At 37.8% G+C, this 14462-nt stretch overlaps 1 protein-coding gene across 20 annotated transcripts in view; it reads left to right on the top strand.

Moving 5' to 3' along the window:
- The window catches only part of RABGAP1 (RAB GTPase activating protein 1), a 175632-nt gene that overhangs the window by 80532 nt on the left and 80638 nt on the right, over positions 1-14462 (top strand). For 11 of the 20 annotated variants that reach the window (XM_074016618.1, XM_074016616.1, XM_074016622.1 and 8 more), the window contains 3 exons: positions 360-534; positions 6634-6727; positions 11138-11288. In XM_074016618.1, the coding sequence (XP_073872719.1) occupies positions 360-534; positions 6634-6727; positions 11138-11288 (420 nt within the window). Of the gene's footprint in view, positions 1-359; positions 535-6633; positions 6728-11137; positions 11289-12351; positions 12562-14462 lie in introns of all 20 variants that reach the window. The other 9 variants (XM_065530107.1, XM_074016621.1, XM_074016620.1 and 6 more) reach the window with 1 other exon arrangement.

Below are 14462 nucleotides of genomic sequence, written 5' to 3'. Positions count from 1 at the left end.
TTAACTAATTTGGGAGATACAGAACTGTTAGCTCTTTAGTTGACAGTGTCAACTGGCTAAACATTGGTAGTTGGATATTTGACAATATGGTTTGAAGACAAATTGCAGAACTAGAGTACTGCTTGGTAAATGCCCTATTTTCCTAAGGATTTTAAGATCTAAACATATGCTTTTCTATTTTAAAAAGTTACTTTTAATGTAGATATTTTAAAAAATCATTTATTTTCACATCCTATATGAAATCAGAGGTGATTGCAGTGAGCCGAGATGACTGCAATTAGAAACATTTAAAACACTGCAATTAATTAAAAACATAAAGAATTTTACTGCTTAATAAATAATATTTTTTCTTCCTCAAGATAAAGCAAAAGGAGAGAAAGAATAATACTGACACTTTATATGAAGTTGTATGCTTGGAAAGTGAATCAGAAAGAGAGAGGAGGAAAACTACAGCCAGTCCTTCAGTTCACCTGCCACAGTCTGGATCGCAGAGTTCAGTGATACCTTCTCCTCCAGAAGATGATGAAGAGGAAGGTAAACTATAGGGATAGGTTAATTTATTTTTGGGGGTGGAGGACCCTGCAAACTATTAAAATTGTATCAGGGGATTGATAATGTGATACAGCATTTATAATTCATTTAATGAAATTCCTTATGAGAGTTTACTATATGTAAGTAGCTGTGGAAGATTTAAAAATGATTAACATTGAGTTTTCTTTAAGATACTTGTAACCCAGTTGGAAAAATGAGATATATAATTAGCTTCTTTTAAACAATCAGTGTAGTGCTAGCTTGGTATATTAGTACATTTTTTTAAGAACAAGTTTGACACAGCTTACACCTAAAGAAGTGTTCCTATCTCAACACATTCATTTTGCGGGAACAAATTGACTTTGCCAAAATGTGGCTTGCACACATGACCCTTTTTACCAAATATATATTTTTTATTTTATTTTTTATTTTTATTTTTTGAGATGGAGTCTCGCTCTGTCACCCAGGCTGGAGTGCAGTGGCGCTATCTCGGCTCACTGCAAGCTCCGCCTCCCGGGTTTATGCCATTCTCCTGCCTCAGCCTCCCGAGTAGCTGGGACTACAGGCGCCCGCCACCTCGCCCGGCTAGTTTTTCGTATTTTTTAGTAGAGACGGGGTTTCACCGTGTTAGCCAGGATGGTCTCGATCTGCTTACCTCGTGATTCGCCCACCTCGGCCTCCCAAAGTGCTGGGATTACAGGCTTGAGCCACTGCGCCCGGCCCCCAAATGTATTTATAAATATATATGTTTATATATTACTGTGTTTTACACTTATAAGCATTAAGAATCCACTGGTTCTGGCCGGGCGCGGTGGCTCAAGCCTGTAATCCCAGCACTTTGGGAGGCCGAGACGGGCGGATCACGAGGTCAGGAGATCGAGACCATCCTGGCTAACATGGTGAAACCCCGTCTCTACTAAAAAATACAAAAAACTAGCCGGGCGAGGTGGCGGGCACCTGTAGTCCCAGCTACTCGGGAGACTGAGGCAGGAGAACGGTGTAAACCCGGGAGGCGGAGCTTGCAGTGAGCTGAGATCTGGCCACTGCACTGCAGCCTGGGCGACAGAGCGAGACTCTGTCTCAAAAAAAAAAAAAAGAATCCACTGGTTCTTTGTTTCTTTTTATTTTTTCTGGCTAAATCTATTGAATTAATCTGTCATTCTCTATTAAAAGATGTAATACCTTTTAATGAGGCATGAAGAAAGGGGGCCACAGGAAACATGAATGTTTGAGAGTCATTTTCTAATTTCTAACTTAGTACTGGGGCTACAAATTTAATGGAAGAAAACCTGATTACAATATAAGGTCATGTGAGCCATGTTTCTATATGTGAAGCTCACATGAAATATTCTAGAAATTAATAGAGGAGAATTCGGTTTTCATTGTGGGGAATGTTGTGGGGCATCATAAAGAGTAGTTTTTCAGTTGGGACTTTTCAGTGCAAGCAGAATCTAGTAGGCATCAGTGGAGTTTTTTTCTTGTTAAAAAATTGCATTAACTGGCCGGGTGCGGTGGCTCAAGCCTGTAATCCCAGCACTTTGGGAGGCCGAGACGGGCGGATCACGAGGTCAGGAGATCGAGACCATCCTGGCTAACACGGTGAAACCCCGTCTCTACTAAAAATTAAAAAAAAAAAATTGCATTAACAAAAGCATGGAGATGACAAGAATGATCGATTGGGTTAAATGAAATATATATCCATGATTATATGTACTTCAAGTTTAGAGTGATCACTGACTTTCTTCATGTTGAGAGTGAGCACTGAGTTTCCAAAACCTACTGTTTGCTATAACTCTCACTGCCCTTATGATTAATCAATTTAGCATCATATATTAGTAATACTAATGACCACCAATTACTAAGTGCTTAATATGTAGTAAGCAGGTGCTTTATTTATATAATCCTCACTATAATCCTGAAAAATAGGGTTTATTGTTAACCTAACTTTGCACATAAATAAATGGAATCTGGCCAGGCGCAGTGGCTCACGGCTGTAATCCCAGCACCTTGGGAGGCTGAAGTGGAAGGATCACTTGAGGTCAGGAGTTCGAGACCGGTCTGGCCAACATGGCAAAACCCTGTCTCTACTAAATACAAAACATCAGCTGGGCTTGATGGTGCATGCCTGTAATCCCAGCTACTTGGGAGGCTGAGGCAGGAGAGTTGATTGTACCCAGGAGGTGGAGGTTGCAGTGAGCCAAGGTTGTGCTGTTGCACTCCAGCCTGGGCAACAAGAGCAAAACTCTGTCTCAAAAAAAAAAAAAAAAAAAAAAAGAAGTGGAATCTCAGAAAAGTGAATTTGCCCAAGGTTACACAGCTAGAAATTGGCAGAGTCAGGATTTTGATCTAGGTCTGTGAGTCCACAGTCATAGCTGTAGTGTATCATCATCTCTTGCATTTAGTGCACATAAAGCATTTTGAAGTACAGAAAAAACACATGTATTGTTTTTGATGTCAGAGATGCAATTCAGAGTCCGCCTGAAGAGCCAATTTAAGTGATATGTTATATCTGGGAAAGGTGGATTATTCCCACTGTTTGAAATTGTCTGTTGTATAACAGGTTTGCAGTTTCTCTTCCAGGTCAACACTGGTTAAGATGACAGAGTGGGTAAAAGTTTACATAACTTTCCTCTCTTAACACTCAGCAATAAAAACAAACAAAAAAATTGAGAAAGACACTATTATGAAATCAGAGAATGCTCAAATCTTCATACCATAGATTTTGAGGACTATCTGCTGGTTACAAAGAAATCTGGGCCCAGCTAAAGGTTCCTCAGGACTGATATCAAGTTTTAATTTATAGCAGACATACCTTTTTTAAAAATAAAATTTTAGGGGGTTTAGAAGGCCTCTACTGATAGTTCTTAACTAGGGAGAGATAAGAACTAATGGCAGTGTGTACCCCTTGGGGGAAATCATGGAACACTAGAACATAAGCTCTGTGAAGGAAAAGAGTGTTTCTGCTTTTGCCTCATGTTGTTCCCTAGTGTATAATACAACATTTGGTATGCTGTAGGTGCTCAGTAAATATTGGCAGTATGGGTAACCCCCTAGGATTCATTTTTATAGTAAAGAGTTAATAACAGGAGAACTGGGAGAACTGGGACTAAAGAAAACTATGTAGCTATGCTGTCTTTTAATTCTCCCTAACCCAATGTACAAACCAGAAAAACCATTCCTGCTGTGATTTGTTTGCTTCCAGGGGCTTCTTACCCATAAGACATTTGGCAGAAACCCAGCAATTATAAAGGGGACATGTTTAGAAGCATCATTCTGAAACTGAGATATCTATCCCTTAGGCAGATGTGTTCTTAATACAGATTTTAAACTACTACAGCCCAGATTTATTGAAAGTATCCAAAATGTGAAAGAGAATTTTGTAAGATAAAGTTTGTCTAATATTTTTGAAGAAATTATCATCCCTTCTAAATTTCAGTGTGTTTTTCATAGCCACCTTTCCCCAAAGAGTTGTATTTAGTATATTGGTGTTTTAATAAATAGAAAATTACTTGAGAGTTTAGAAAGTAGGGTCAGTCTGGCAAGGTAGTGAAGTTGGGGACATTTACCTTAGTGCCCTTGAGCCTTTCTTTTTTTTTTCTTTTCTTTTTTTTTTTGTTTGAGATGGAGTCTCACTGTGTCGCCCAGACTGGAGTACAATGGCACAATCTTGGCTCACTGCAACCTCTGCCTCCTGGGTTCAAGTGATTCTCCTGCCTCAGCCTCCTGAGTAGCTGGGATTACAGGTGCCCACACCACGCCTAGCTAATTTTTATATTTTTAGTAGAGATGAGGTTTCGCCAGGTTGGCCAGGCCTGTCTCAAATTCCTGACCTCAGATGATCCGCCCACCTTGGCCTCCCAAAGTGCTGGGATTACAGGCGTGAGCCACTGTGCCCGGCCTAGCCTTTTCTCTTCTTTACCTTATTCATCCATATACAGAAGATCTCTCACATTCTGTCTATCATTTTCTGTGTCTCACTAGCGAAACTGATGATGATGTCCAAAGCATTATAATATAAAGAAGTTCAATAAGAAGTATCACAGATTTCCGAGTCTTTAAAATTAGTGCTTTCAGATAATTGTTGTCTCTGTTGGGGATGCAGATTCAACATGTAGTCATTAGGGGTGTAAAGAGCCAGAGTTTGTTTAGGCAAGTTAAGCTAAAAAATAAACAAAGTCTAGAAAGAGCATTGGTAAAGATCCATGGAAACAAGTACTGTTGTAACCCAGTTAGTGGAATTGTAAATTGGTAGAACATTTTGGAAGTCAGTTTGTCGGAAATTTTCAGTATTCTTAAAAATATGCTTTCTTTTTAAAACTGAGAAAGTCAGTTTCTGGGCATATACCCGATGAAAGCAGTGAGATATATTCATCCTGATTCTGTTTGTAGCAAAAAGTTAAAAACTCCCAAGTGTCCAATAAGAGGATTAAGTAGATATCTTAGTCCATGTTGATTCTCTGCTTTCATTATGCTTTTTAGTTCCTCTAATGCCTTGATCAGTGTCACTTTTTTCACTGTCTTTGTATCTTATAATCTCTAACTTCTGACTTGAATTTACTTTCCTTAATTGAATTAAATTAGAAATGATTTAATTTGGCCTTTTACAGTATTTTTGTGCTTTCTTTTATAAATTATTATTTCCCATTTTAGAAAATTTAGAAAGTCATAAAAACATAAAACAGCAGAGAAAAATACCAATCATAACTTTGTCACTCAGAGGGAGCAATTGTTAGTGTTTGGTATAGTTTATACTGATCTGTTTTCTATTTTATAACATAGATTAGATCATAATGAATATTAAGCTCTTTATATTTTCATTTTATACTGTATTTTGCCATATCATTTGTATTAGTCCATTCTCATACTGCTGATAAAGACATACCCAACCGAGACTGAGTAATTTATATAGAAAAGAGGTTTAGGCCGGGCACGGTGGCTCAAGCCTGTAATCCCAGCACTTTGGGAGGCCGAGACGGGCGGATCACGAGGTCAGGAGATCGAGACCATCCTGGCTAACATGGTGAAACCCCGTCTCTACTAAAAGTACAAAAAACTAGCCGGGCGAGGTGGCGGGCGCCTGTGGTCCCAGCTACCCCGGAGGCTGAGGCAGGAGAATGGCGTAAACCCGGGAGGCGGAGCTTGCAGTGAGCTGAGATCCGGCCACTGCACTCCAGCCCGGGCTACAGAGCAAGACTCCGTCTCAAAAAAAAAAAAAAAGAAAAAAAGAAAAGAGGTTTAATTTTTTCTTTTTTTTTGAGACGGAGTCTTGCTCTGTTGTCCAGGCTGGAGTTCTGTGGTACGATCTCAGCTCACTGCAAAATTTATAAACAAAAGAGGTTTAATTGATTCTACAGGGCTGGGGAGGCCTCAGGAAACTTAGAATCATGGCAGAAGGGGAAGCAAACATGTCCTTCACATGGCAGCAGGAAAGAAGAATGAGTGACAGCAGGGGAAATGCCAGATGCTTATAAAACCATCAGATCTCATGAGAACTCACTGTCATGAGAATAGCATGGGGGAAATGGCCCCCAAGATTCAGTTACCTCCCTTCCAGTCCCTCCCATGACATGTGGGATTATGGGAACTACAGTTCAAGATGAGATTTGGGTGGGGACACAGAGCCAAACCATATCATCATTATATAAACATAAATGTCAACATGCAATTGCATTATATACATATATTATAATTTCTTCAACCATTCTGTACTCCCGTTGTTGGACACTTAGGTAGTTTGAAACTTTTTAAGTGTTTTGAATAAGACTTAAACATATTTTCATGCATAAAGCTGTTTGCTTTAGAAAATGAGAGAAAATACCATATTTTGAATCCTATAGTTTTATAATTAAATAGCTCCTTTTTTTTTTTTGAGATTGACATAATATGGACCTATGTGGAAAACAAAAGAGGATTAAAGAGATTACAGCATTTTACCTAGAACCATTTTTATTTTTTTTTTGTACTTATCCATAAATACTAAAAGAGAGAAATTGTGACTTTATGCTCCCAGTAAAGTCTTTCAAATTTGACTCTTAAACATTCCAGTGTTGTGGCTAGCATAGCCACCCCTGTTACCGTTTTTGTGTGTTTTGTTTATTATAGATAATGATGAACCTCTCCTGAGTGGATCTGGTGATGTATCCAAAGAATGTGCAGAAAAAATTCTTGAAACATGGGGAGAACTGTTGTCAAAATGGTAAGTTATGTTAGAATAGTTTTTATCTGCAAATTCTCTTTTTATGGGTAGAGAATCTTACCTAACTATAATATTCAATTTTGGAACCAATAGTAGAAACCTAAGCTCAAGGTTTGCATTCTGTGATCTATTTTAGAGATTTATATGAGTAGTAGTAGAGAATTGAAATCAATTTTCAGAATATCAGGAACCTAATAAGTTCTCATTGCTGGAGAAAATATTTATCCGAACGTGGAATTCATGTACAGAATAAATAAGAAAAGTATCTTTTATATTGAAGAGGTTAGGAACCACTGAGTGGTTCAGATAATACATAGCAGTCCGTTTAGAGGATGTTCACACAATGCATAGAGCCATGGTAGAGACCGCAGGTAGGATTTTTCCCTTATCTGTGATAAGTATCTAGAATGACAGAGCAAAGTGTCATGAGCATGGTATATATTACCTGCTCTATTGATTACTAACTCTTACAAAATTCCTACTAACACTTAAAAAAATTTAGGAATTTATCATCAGCTCAAGAGATGGTTTGACAGCAGTGTTAAGAAGCGCTATCCAATAGGCTATCTAAAAAGAATACATTGCCTTCAGGCTGAGTGTGGTGGTTCATACCTGTAAACTCAGCCTTTTGGGAGGTCAAGGCGGGAGGATTGCTTGACCCCAGGAAGTCAAGACCAGCCCGGGCAACTTGGTGAAACCCCATCTCTACAAAACATGAAAAAGTTAACCGGGCATGGTGGCGCGCACCTGTGGTTCCAGCTACTCTGGAGGCTGAGGCAGGAGGATCGCTTGAGCCTAGGAGTTTGAGGCTGCAGTGAGCCTTGATTGCACCACTGCACTCCAGCCTGGGTGACAGAGTTGAGACCCTTTCTCCAAAAAACAAAAAAAAGAAAAAACACCAAACAAAAAGAATATATTGCCTTTAGGTGTTTATTAACATGACCACAGATATTCTGGTAAGTCAGATTGGTGAGACATTTATGCAGTTTCCTTTTCTCCTTGAGTAGGATGCCAGCATATGCTGAAAAAAGCTGAGCTTGGAAGAGATCTGAACATTTCTCTATTTCTGACGTTCTGGTTACTAGGGTTGTCATATAAACTCCCTATTGGCCCATTACTTTGGGGTTTGATTTTTCTCAGACATTTTAACTGTTGAAGTATTTCACTGCATTGTTAGAGTAAAGCTCTGTCTCAGAATTTTAAAGCATTTTATGCCCTTCAGGGATAGGACTACAAATGGGCATTATCTGCTTTTGTATTACTCTCACAATGCTTTACACTTTTGACAAAACACTCTCCACACTGGAAAATGTCAAAATGTGTACAGGAGAAAAAAGCAAACCAAAGCACAATTTGTCTTTACGCAAGTTGTTTTAATAAATGAACTCTGCAAAAAACCCCAGAGTAATAGTTTTCTTATATTTTTGATATTTCTTTACGCCAGGAGACAAAACTGGTGCTCTTATCACAATTATATTTTCAGTTCAGTGAATTTGGAGTGTTTGGGATGCTGCTGGCAGGAATTTTATCTGTATTAAAAGGTTTCTGCTCTAAAACAGAAATGTAATTGAGTTTTGATATGGTTACATAATAATATATTTAAAATCATGTAGATATAGCATTAAGACTCTAGTTAGCTTTTATTACACGAACCCATCAGCATCTTATACAACAGCTTGGAATTCGTTTTGTTATCAAGCTTTGTTATTAATTTAATTAACATGTCTTCCTATTCCCTCAGATGTATTTGTTGAGTTTCCATCTGTCTCTACTATCTTTCAGGGTATTTAAACTATTTTTGCTTGCTTTAGTCATGTCTTCACATATGATATAATAGTGTCTCTTCTTTAGTTCATTACATTGTGATTTTTTCTCATTATTATGTGTGTTCTAGGGATATGTGTCCTGTGGATAAGAAGCATTGTAATAATGGAATTTTAAAGCATGGTAGACCTGGTTTCAAATTCTACCTCTCCTACTTTTAAGCTGTGTGGTCTTAGACAAGTCACTTAACTCTTTTGAGTCTGTTTCTTCATTTAGAAAATAGAAGTCTATAAAATTACCATTTGTAATTATTATAGATTAAAAATAATGGATACCATGGTTGTAGTTACAATAACATAGAATGAATGAATTTACCATATTTTAGGCACTGTGCTGTTATGTGCTGTATTTCAACTCTAACAACCTTATAAAGTATTTGTTTTTTTACAGATGAGACTGGTTCATAGGTTAAGGCATTCTAGTTAGTAAATATCACAGCCAGAATTTTTAGCACAGTCAAGTCTGATCCCAAAGATAGTTTATTTAACTATTTAACTCTACATTAGATTTTAGTGGTAGTATTAATAGTATCTTTGAGCTCTAATTCTCCAAGTTCATTTTAATATGACTCTTAATGGATAAGAGAACTAATGTCAGTATAAAATAGGTTGCTAAGTTGGATAAAGTTAGTATTATCAATGAGATGGAATTATTCTGAAAGTAATTTTATCAATGTAAATTAAGCTAGTAAGGTTAGCAGACTTTGTAAAGAGCCAAATAATAAATATTTTAGGTTTTGCAGGCTAATAGTCTGTCACAACTACTCAGTTCTACTATTGTAGTGCAGAAGTTATCATACACAATACTTAGACAAGTAAGCGTGGCTGTGTTTCAATAAAAGTTTATTTACGAAAACAGGTGATAGGCCCAGTTTGGCCCACAGGCCATAGCATACCAGGGATTGAATTAGCAACAGAACTATGTCTGTTCTTTCTGCTCATAACTCTTCAACTTTTGTATAATGTTTTTATCTAAACAAGGACAAAACTATTGAATTGTCTATAGCACTTGCATTATGGTACCAGTGTCACAGAATAAATCACTTTTAAATGTACTGTGCAGAATTCTCATAGGATTCTATGAACATTTTGAGAAAAATCACGGCCTTTTTATAATTTGATAGTGGTTATTTTGTATCAGTAACTTCTGCTTACGTGTGATAGTCACAGCATCTTTTTAATGTCAGGATCCTGCTTTATTGACTCAGTAATGGTGGCTCTCAAGTCACAAACCAGCTGCTCTATAATATTAGTCTTAAGAATTTGAGGACTACTTCAGTCATTTAATTGACCTCCCTGAAATTTTTTCTGCATCTGTAAAACTAGAAACACTACCATCTACCCGAGATGGTTGTTCTGAAGATCAAATAAGATACTGTATGCAGAAGCACTTTGTACATTTATACCAACGTGTCAAGGCTAGTGTAATTTTCTCCATTTTATAGGTGACATAAATGAAGTCCAAAGATTTTGGCAACTTGTAGTGATACAGTAGTTCAGTGGAAATGTTATTAGCCACCATAAGCATTCAGAAAAGTTATTTGAAGGAAGGCATCATAAAAACTGTTGGAAACATACTTGAGATGTTTTATTTTAACTTAGAACGTATAAATATACAATATTCTTGTCAATTTTGTTTTTTCTAGACAGAATCTGTCTCTGTCACCCAGGCTGGAGTGCAGTGGTGCGATCTCTTGTTGCAGCCTTGAACTCCTAGGCTCAAGCGATCTTCTTGCCACAGCCTCCCAAGTAGCTAGGAATATAACCATCATGCCAGCTTATTTTTATTTTTCTGTAGAGACGGGGTTCTTGCTGTATTACCTAGGCTGGTCCCAAACTCCTGGGTTCAAGAAATCTTTCCACCTTGGCCTCTCAAAGCAGTGGAACTACCTGAGTCACCGCGCCCCTCTGACCACTTGTCAATTTTGATGTAGAGCTAGGTTCTTGTCCTTTATTATATGTCCACTGATTAGAATTTTGCTCTTTTTTGTTTGTTTGTTTTTTTAGACGGTGTCTCACTCTGTCACCCAGGCTGGAGTGCTGTGGTGCAATCTTGGCTAATTGCAACCTCCGCCTCCCGGTTCAAGCAGTTCTTCTGCCTCAGTCTCTCAAATAGCTGGGATTACAGTCATGTGCCACCATGATGGGCTACTTTTTGTATTTACACGGAGTTTTACCGTGTTGCCCAGGCTGGTCTTGAACTGCTGACCTCAGGTGATAACGCCCACCTCGGCGTCCCAAATTTCTGGGATCACGGGCGTGAGCCACCGTACCCGGCCATCTTTTTTACATAAACCATAGCCATAGAGCATCATCTGTGATTTCCAGTTTTGCCTTTTTTTTTTTTTTTAAAGTAGAGAAGTAATTTAAAGATACTTAAGAAGCAGTTTACAGAATCTATGTGGATTTTTATTTTCTTCCACCCAATCTCTCATAGTTATCTTCAATTCAGAAGCACTTTTTTTTCCCCTTTATTACTTTGTTACCTTGTCACGTATTTGTAAGCCATTTAGATTGACTTTGAGAAAAGTAACAGTCTTTAGGGAATCTTCCTCTTGTGATTTGTGGTTTATGGCTTTATTTTTAGGCATCTCAACTTGAATGTGAGACCGAAGCAGTTGTCAACCTTAGTAAGAAACGGTGTCCCTGAAGCTCTTCGGGGAGAAGTCTGGCAGCTACTAGCAGGCTGTCATAACAATGACCACCTGGTAGAAAAATACCGCATTCTTATCACAAAGGTAAGGGGGTGATAATTCAGCTTCAGCATTAATTCTTTAGAGATTTGTGATGAAAAGATCATTGTAGTTATTTGACTTATAAGAAGTTTTTATGATTATTTATTTAAGGATAGAACTGTTAATACTTCTAGCTCTTACATGTTTTTTCTGTTGCACAAAGGAGAAGTCATAGTTTTTTCTCCTTGATTCATATCACCTCAGACCAAAGATGTCTTCTAGCCCATTGTATATCCAGATCCTTTTTTGACTGTAAAAAACATTTTTAGTCAAACCACTTGTGCTGTGCAATATGTAAAAATTTTCTTTTGATTATTTTAATACTTTTCACATTTTACAGAAATGTGCTCTTAGTAGGGAAGGCTTAGTTCCAGTTTCTGCAATTGTAAGAAAATAATTTTTTAATCTTAAACCATATTCTCTTTTAGCTCATTCCTCTAAAGTGAAAAAAATCCTCATTTGTATGGTGTTCCCCTTCTGAAGTTCATGCATTCCTCAAAGTTTTGCAAGAAAAACTATTTCTTGTACAAGCATATCAGGATTTAAAATAATTTTCTGCAAGGTTAGGCAATGTTTTGTGCCTTTGTGTTCGTGTTTTCGGTTTTGGTTTTAATTTTCTCAAATTCTTGAAGTATTTACCTTTAGGAAGCAGTTTCTCCAATAGTATGCAAATCCCAAACCTGGGTTGTGAATGGATTGCTCAGAATCTTCAAAAATATAGGAGATTTTTCAATGTGACAGAAGGTAAAACCTTGTCTTAAAAAAAAAAAAAAGTTAAAACCTTATATATGAATGATATCTCTCTATAAAGCTCTTATTAAAAAAACACCTTATAAGGGAAGAGCAGGTTTTTTTTTTTTTTTTTTTTCTTTGAGACGGAGTCTTGCTCTGTCGCCCATGTTGGAGTGCAGTGGCATGGTCTAGGTTCACTGCAACCTCCGCCTCCCAGCTTTAAGCAGTTGTTGTGCCTCAGCCTCTCAAGAAGCTGGGATTACAGGTGTGCACCACCACGCCTGACTGATTTTTGTATTTTTAATAGAGAGTGGGGTTTTTCCATTTTGGACAGGCTGGTCTTGAATTCCTGGCCTCAAGCAATCCGACTGCCTTGGCCTCCCAAAGTGCTGGAATTACAGGTGTGAGCTGCCTCACCTGGCCTGGAAGAACAGCATTCAAACATGAGATAGGACCTTCACCAGAAAATGACTTTTATGTCCTCAGAATATTAATATTCTTTCTCGTCGTCTTATTTCCAGACAGAATTTTTTTTGTTTCAATAGTAAGTATTCTGATTCCTTCTATTAAGTTGATATAATTGTTTAACTAGTATTTATTGTTGAGTAACTATTACAACCACAGTGTTGGAGCTAGGACGTTAAACACAAAAGCAAGTAACTGTCTTATGATAGAATGTGTCTGAAAAAGCACAGTGGGAGCCACCAAAAGTAGTTATTAATTCTGCCTGGGAGAACAGGGGAGTCTCTCAGGAATGTAACACTTGAGATGAATTCCAGGCATAGAAAGATGGGTAGAGCATTGTACTCATAGTATGAATGGAGCCACTGAAGAATGAGGTTATATGACATCTATGTCTATTAGAGATACACCTAGTTTTTATTTTCTTTTGTTGGCAAATCATATTTTAGATTTGTGACACTATGTAGTTTTTTTGAACTCCTTTGAAATGTTTGGTCAAAAATGATTTCTTAAGAGCTTATTGCTTTAAACTAAATATTTTTGGTAAGACTATTCATAAGACATGAAGTGTCTGTAACTGAATGGATTCTGTTTTTCTGGTTCCATGAAAGTGGTGACATCTATTGATAGAAAAGGAACCTGGTAGTTATATATAAAAGAAAGACTATTAAAAAATACGAAACATTTAATTGATTTGTATATACTGGTGATGTGTACTTTATATTTCACATTGAACTTACATTTTTTTTTTCTTTTTGAGACAGAGTCTAGCTCTGTCACCCTGGCTGGAGTGCAGTGGTGCGATCTCGGCTCACTGCAACCTCTGCCTCCTGGGTTTAAGCAATTCTCCTGCCTCAGCCTCCTGAGTAGGTGGGATTACAGGCACCCGCCACCACTCCCAGCTAATTTTTTTATTTTCAGTAGAGACGGGGTTTCACCATATTGGCCAGGCTGGTCTCGAATTCCTGATCTCATGATCCGCCTGCCTCAGCCCCCCAAAGTGCTGGGATTACAAGTGTGAGCCACAGCGCCCAGCTCCCAAATTTTTTAATGGATATGTATTAATTTAAATTGCTAGTAGATGATCAGAAAATAGAAATTATTTAACCACCATAATATTTGTGAATTTAAAAAAATGACAGTGATAGCTAATGTAAGTTGGTATTGCTTTTCTTTTCTGTCTTCCTGGAATTAAGAGTTACCATTGTATGGAAATGGTAATTGACATTTTTTAACTTACTCTGAAATGTTTTTGCGGGCAGTAAGGTACTTTTTACAGTCCTCTACCCTACCAGCCGAGCTATCAAAGTTTGCATATAAGCTACTTTTTAAAAAGTATATAGCTCCATGACATTTTGCATGTAAATACACTTCAGTGACCACTATGAAGAGCAAGAACATATCTGTAACCCCCCAAAATTATTCATGTACTTTCTAGTCATAAATACCCTTACTACACCCCTGAGTCATCATTATTCTGACTTTTCTCTCCTTAGGTTAGTTTTGATTGTTCTTGAATTTTTTTCTTTTTTGGATATGGAGTCTTGCTGTGTCATCTAGGCTGGAGTGCAGTTGCAGGATCTCGGCTTGCTGCAGCCTCCGCCTCCTGGATTAAATGATTCTCCTGCCTCAGCCTCTGAGTAGCTGGGATTACAGGCACACGCCACCCAGCCTGCCTAATTTTTGTATTTTTAGTAGAGAAAGGATATCCCCATGTTGGCTAGGCTGGTCTCGAATTCCTGACCTTAGGTGATTCCCCCCGCCCTGGCCTCCCAAAGTGCTGGGATTACAGACGTGAGCTACCGCGCCCATCCTTGAATTTAATTTAAATGCAGTTATACAGTCACACAGCATGTGCTCATTTGTATCTCACTTCTTTTGCTCCTCTATTTTGAGAGTGTATCAGTAGCTTGTTTTTTGTTGTCTTTTAAAAAAGTTGTTTAGAGTATTCCATTATATGAATAAACTACACTTTAAAAATAT

The sequence above is a fragment of the Macaca fascicularis genome, chromosome 15 (assembly GCF_037993035.2).
Source record: "Macaca fascicularis isolate 582-1 chromosome 15, T2T-MFA8v1.1".
Classification (NCBI taxonomy): domain Eukaryota; kingdom Metazoa; phylum Chordata; class Mammalia; order Primates; family Cercopithecidae; genus Macaca; species Macaca fascicularis.
Note: the sequence above shows the minus strand (reverse complement) of the source record. Positions and strands in the feature narration are given on the sequence as shown.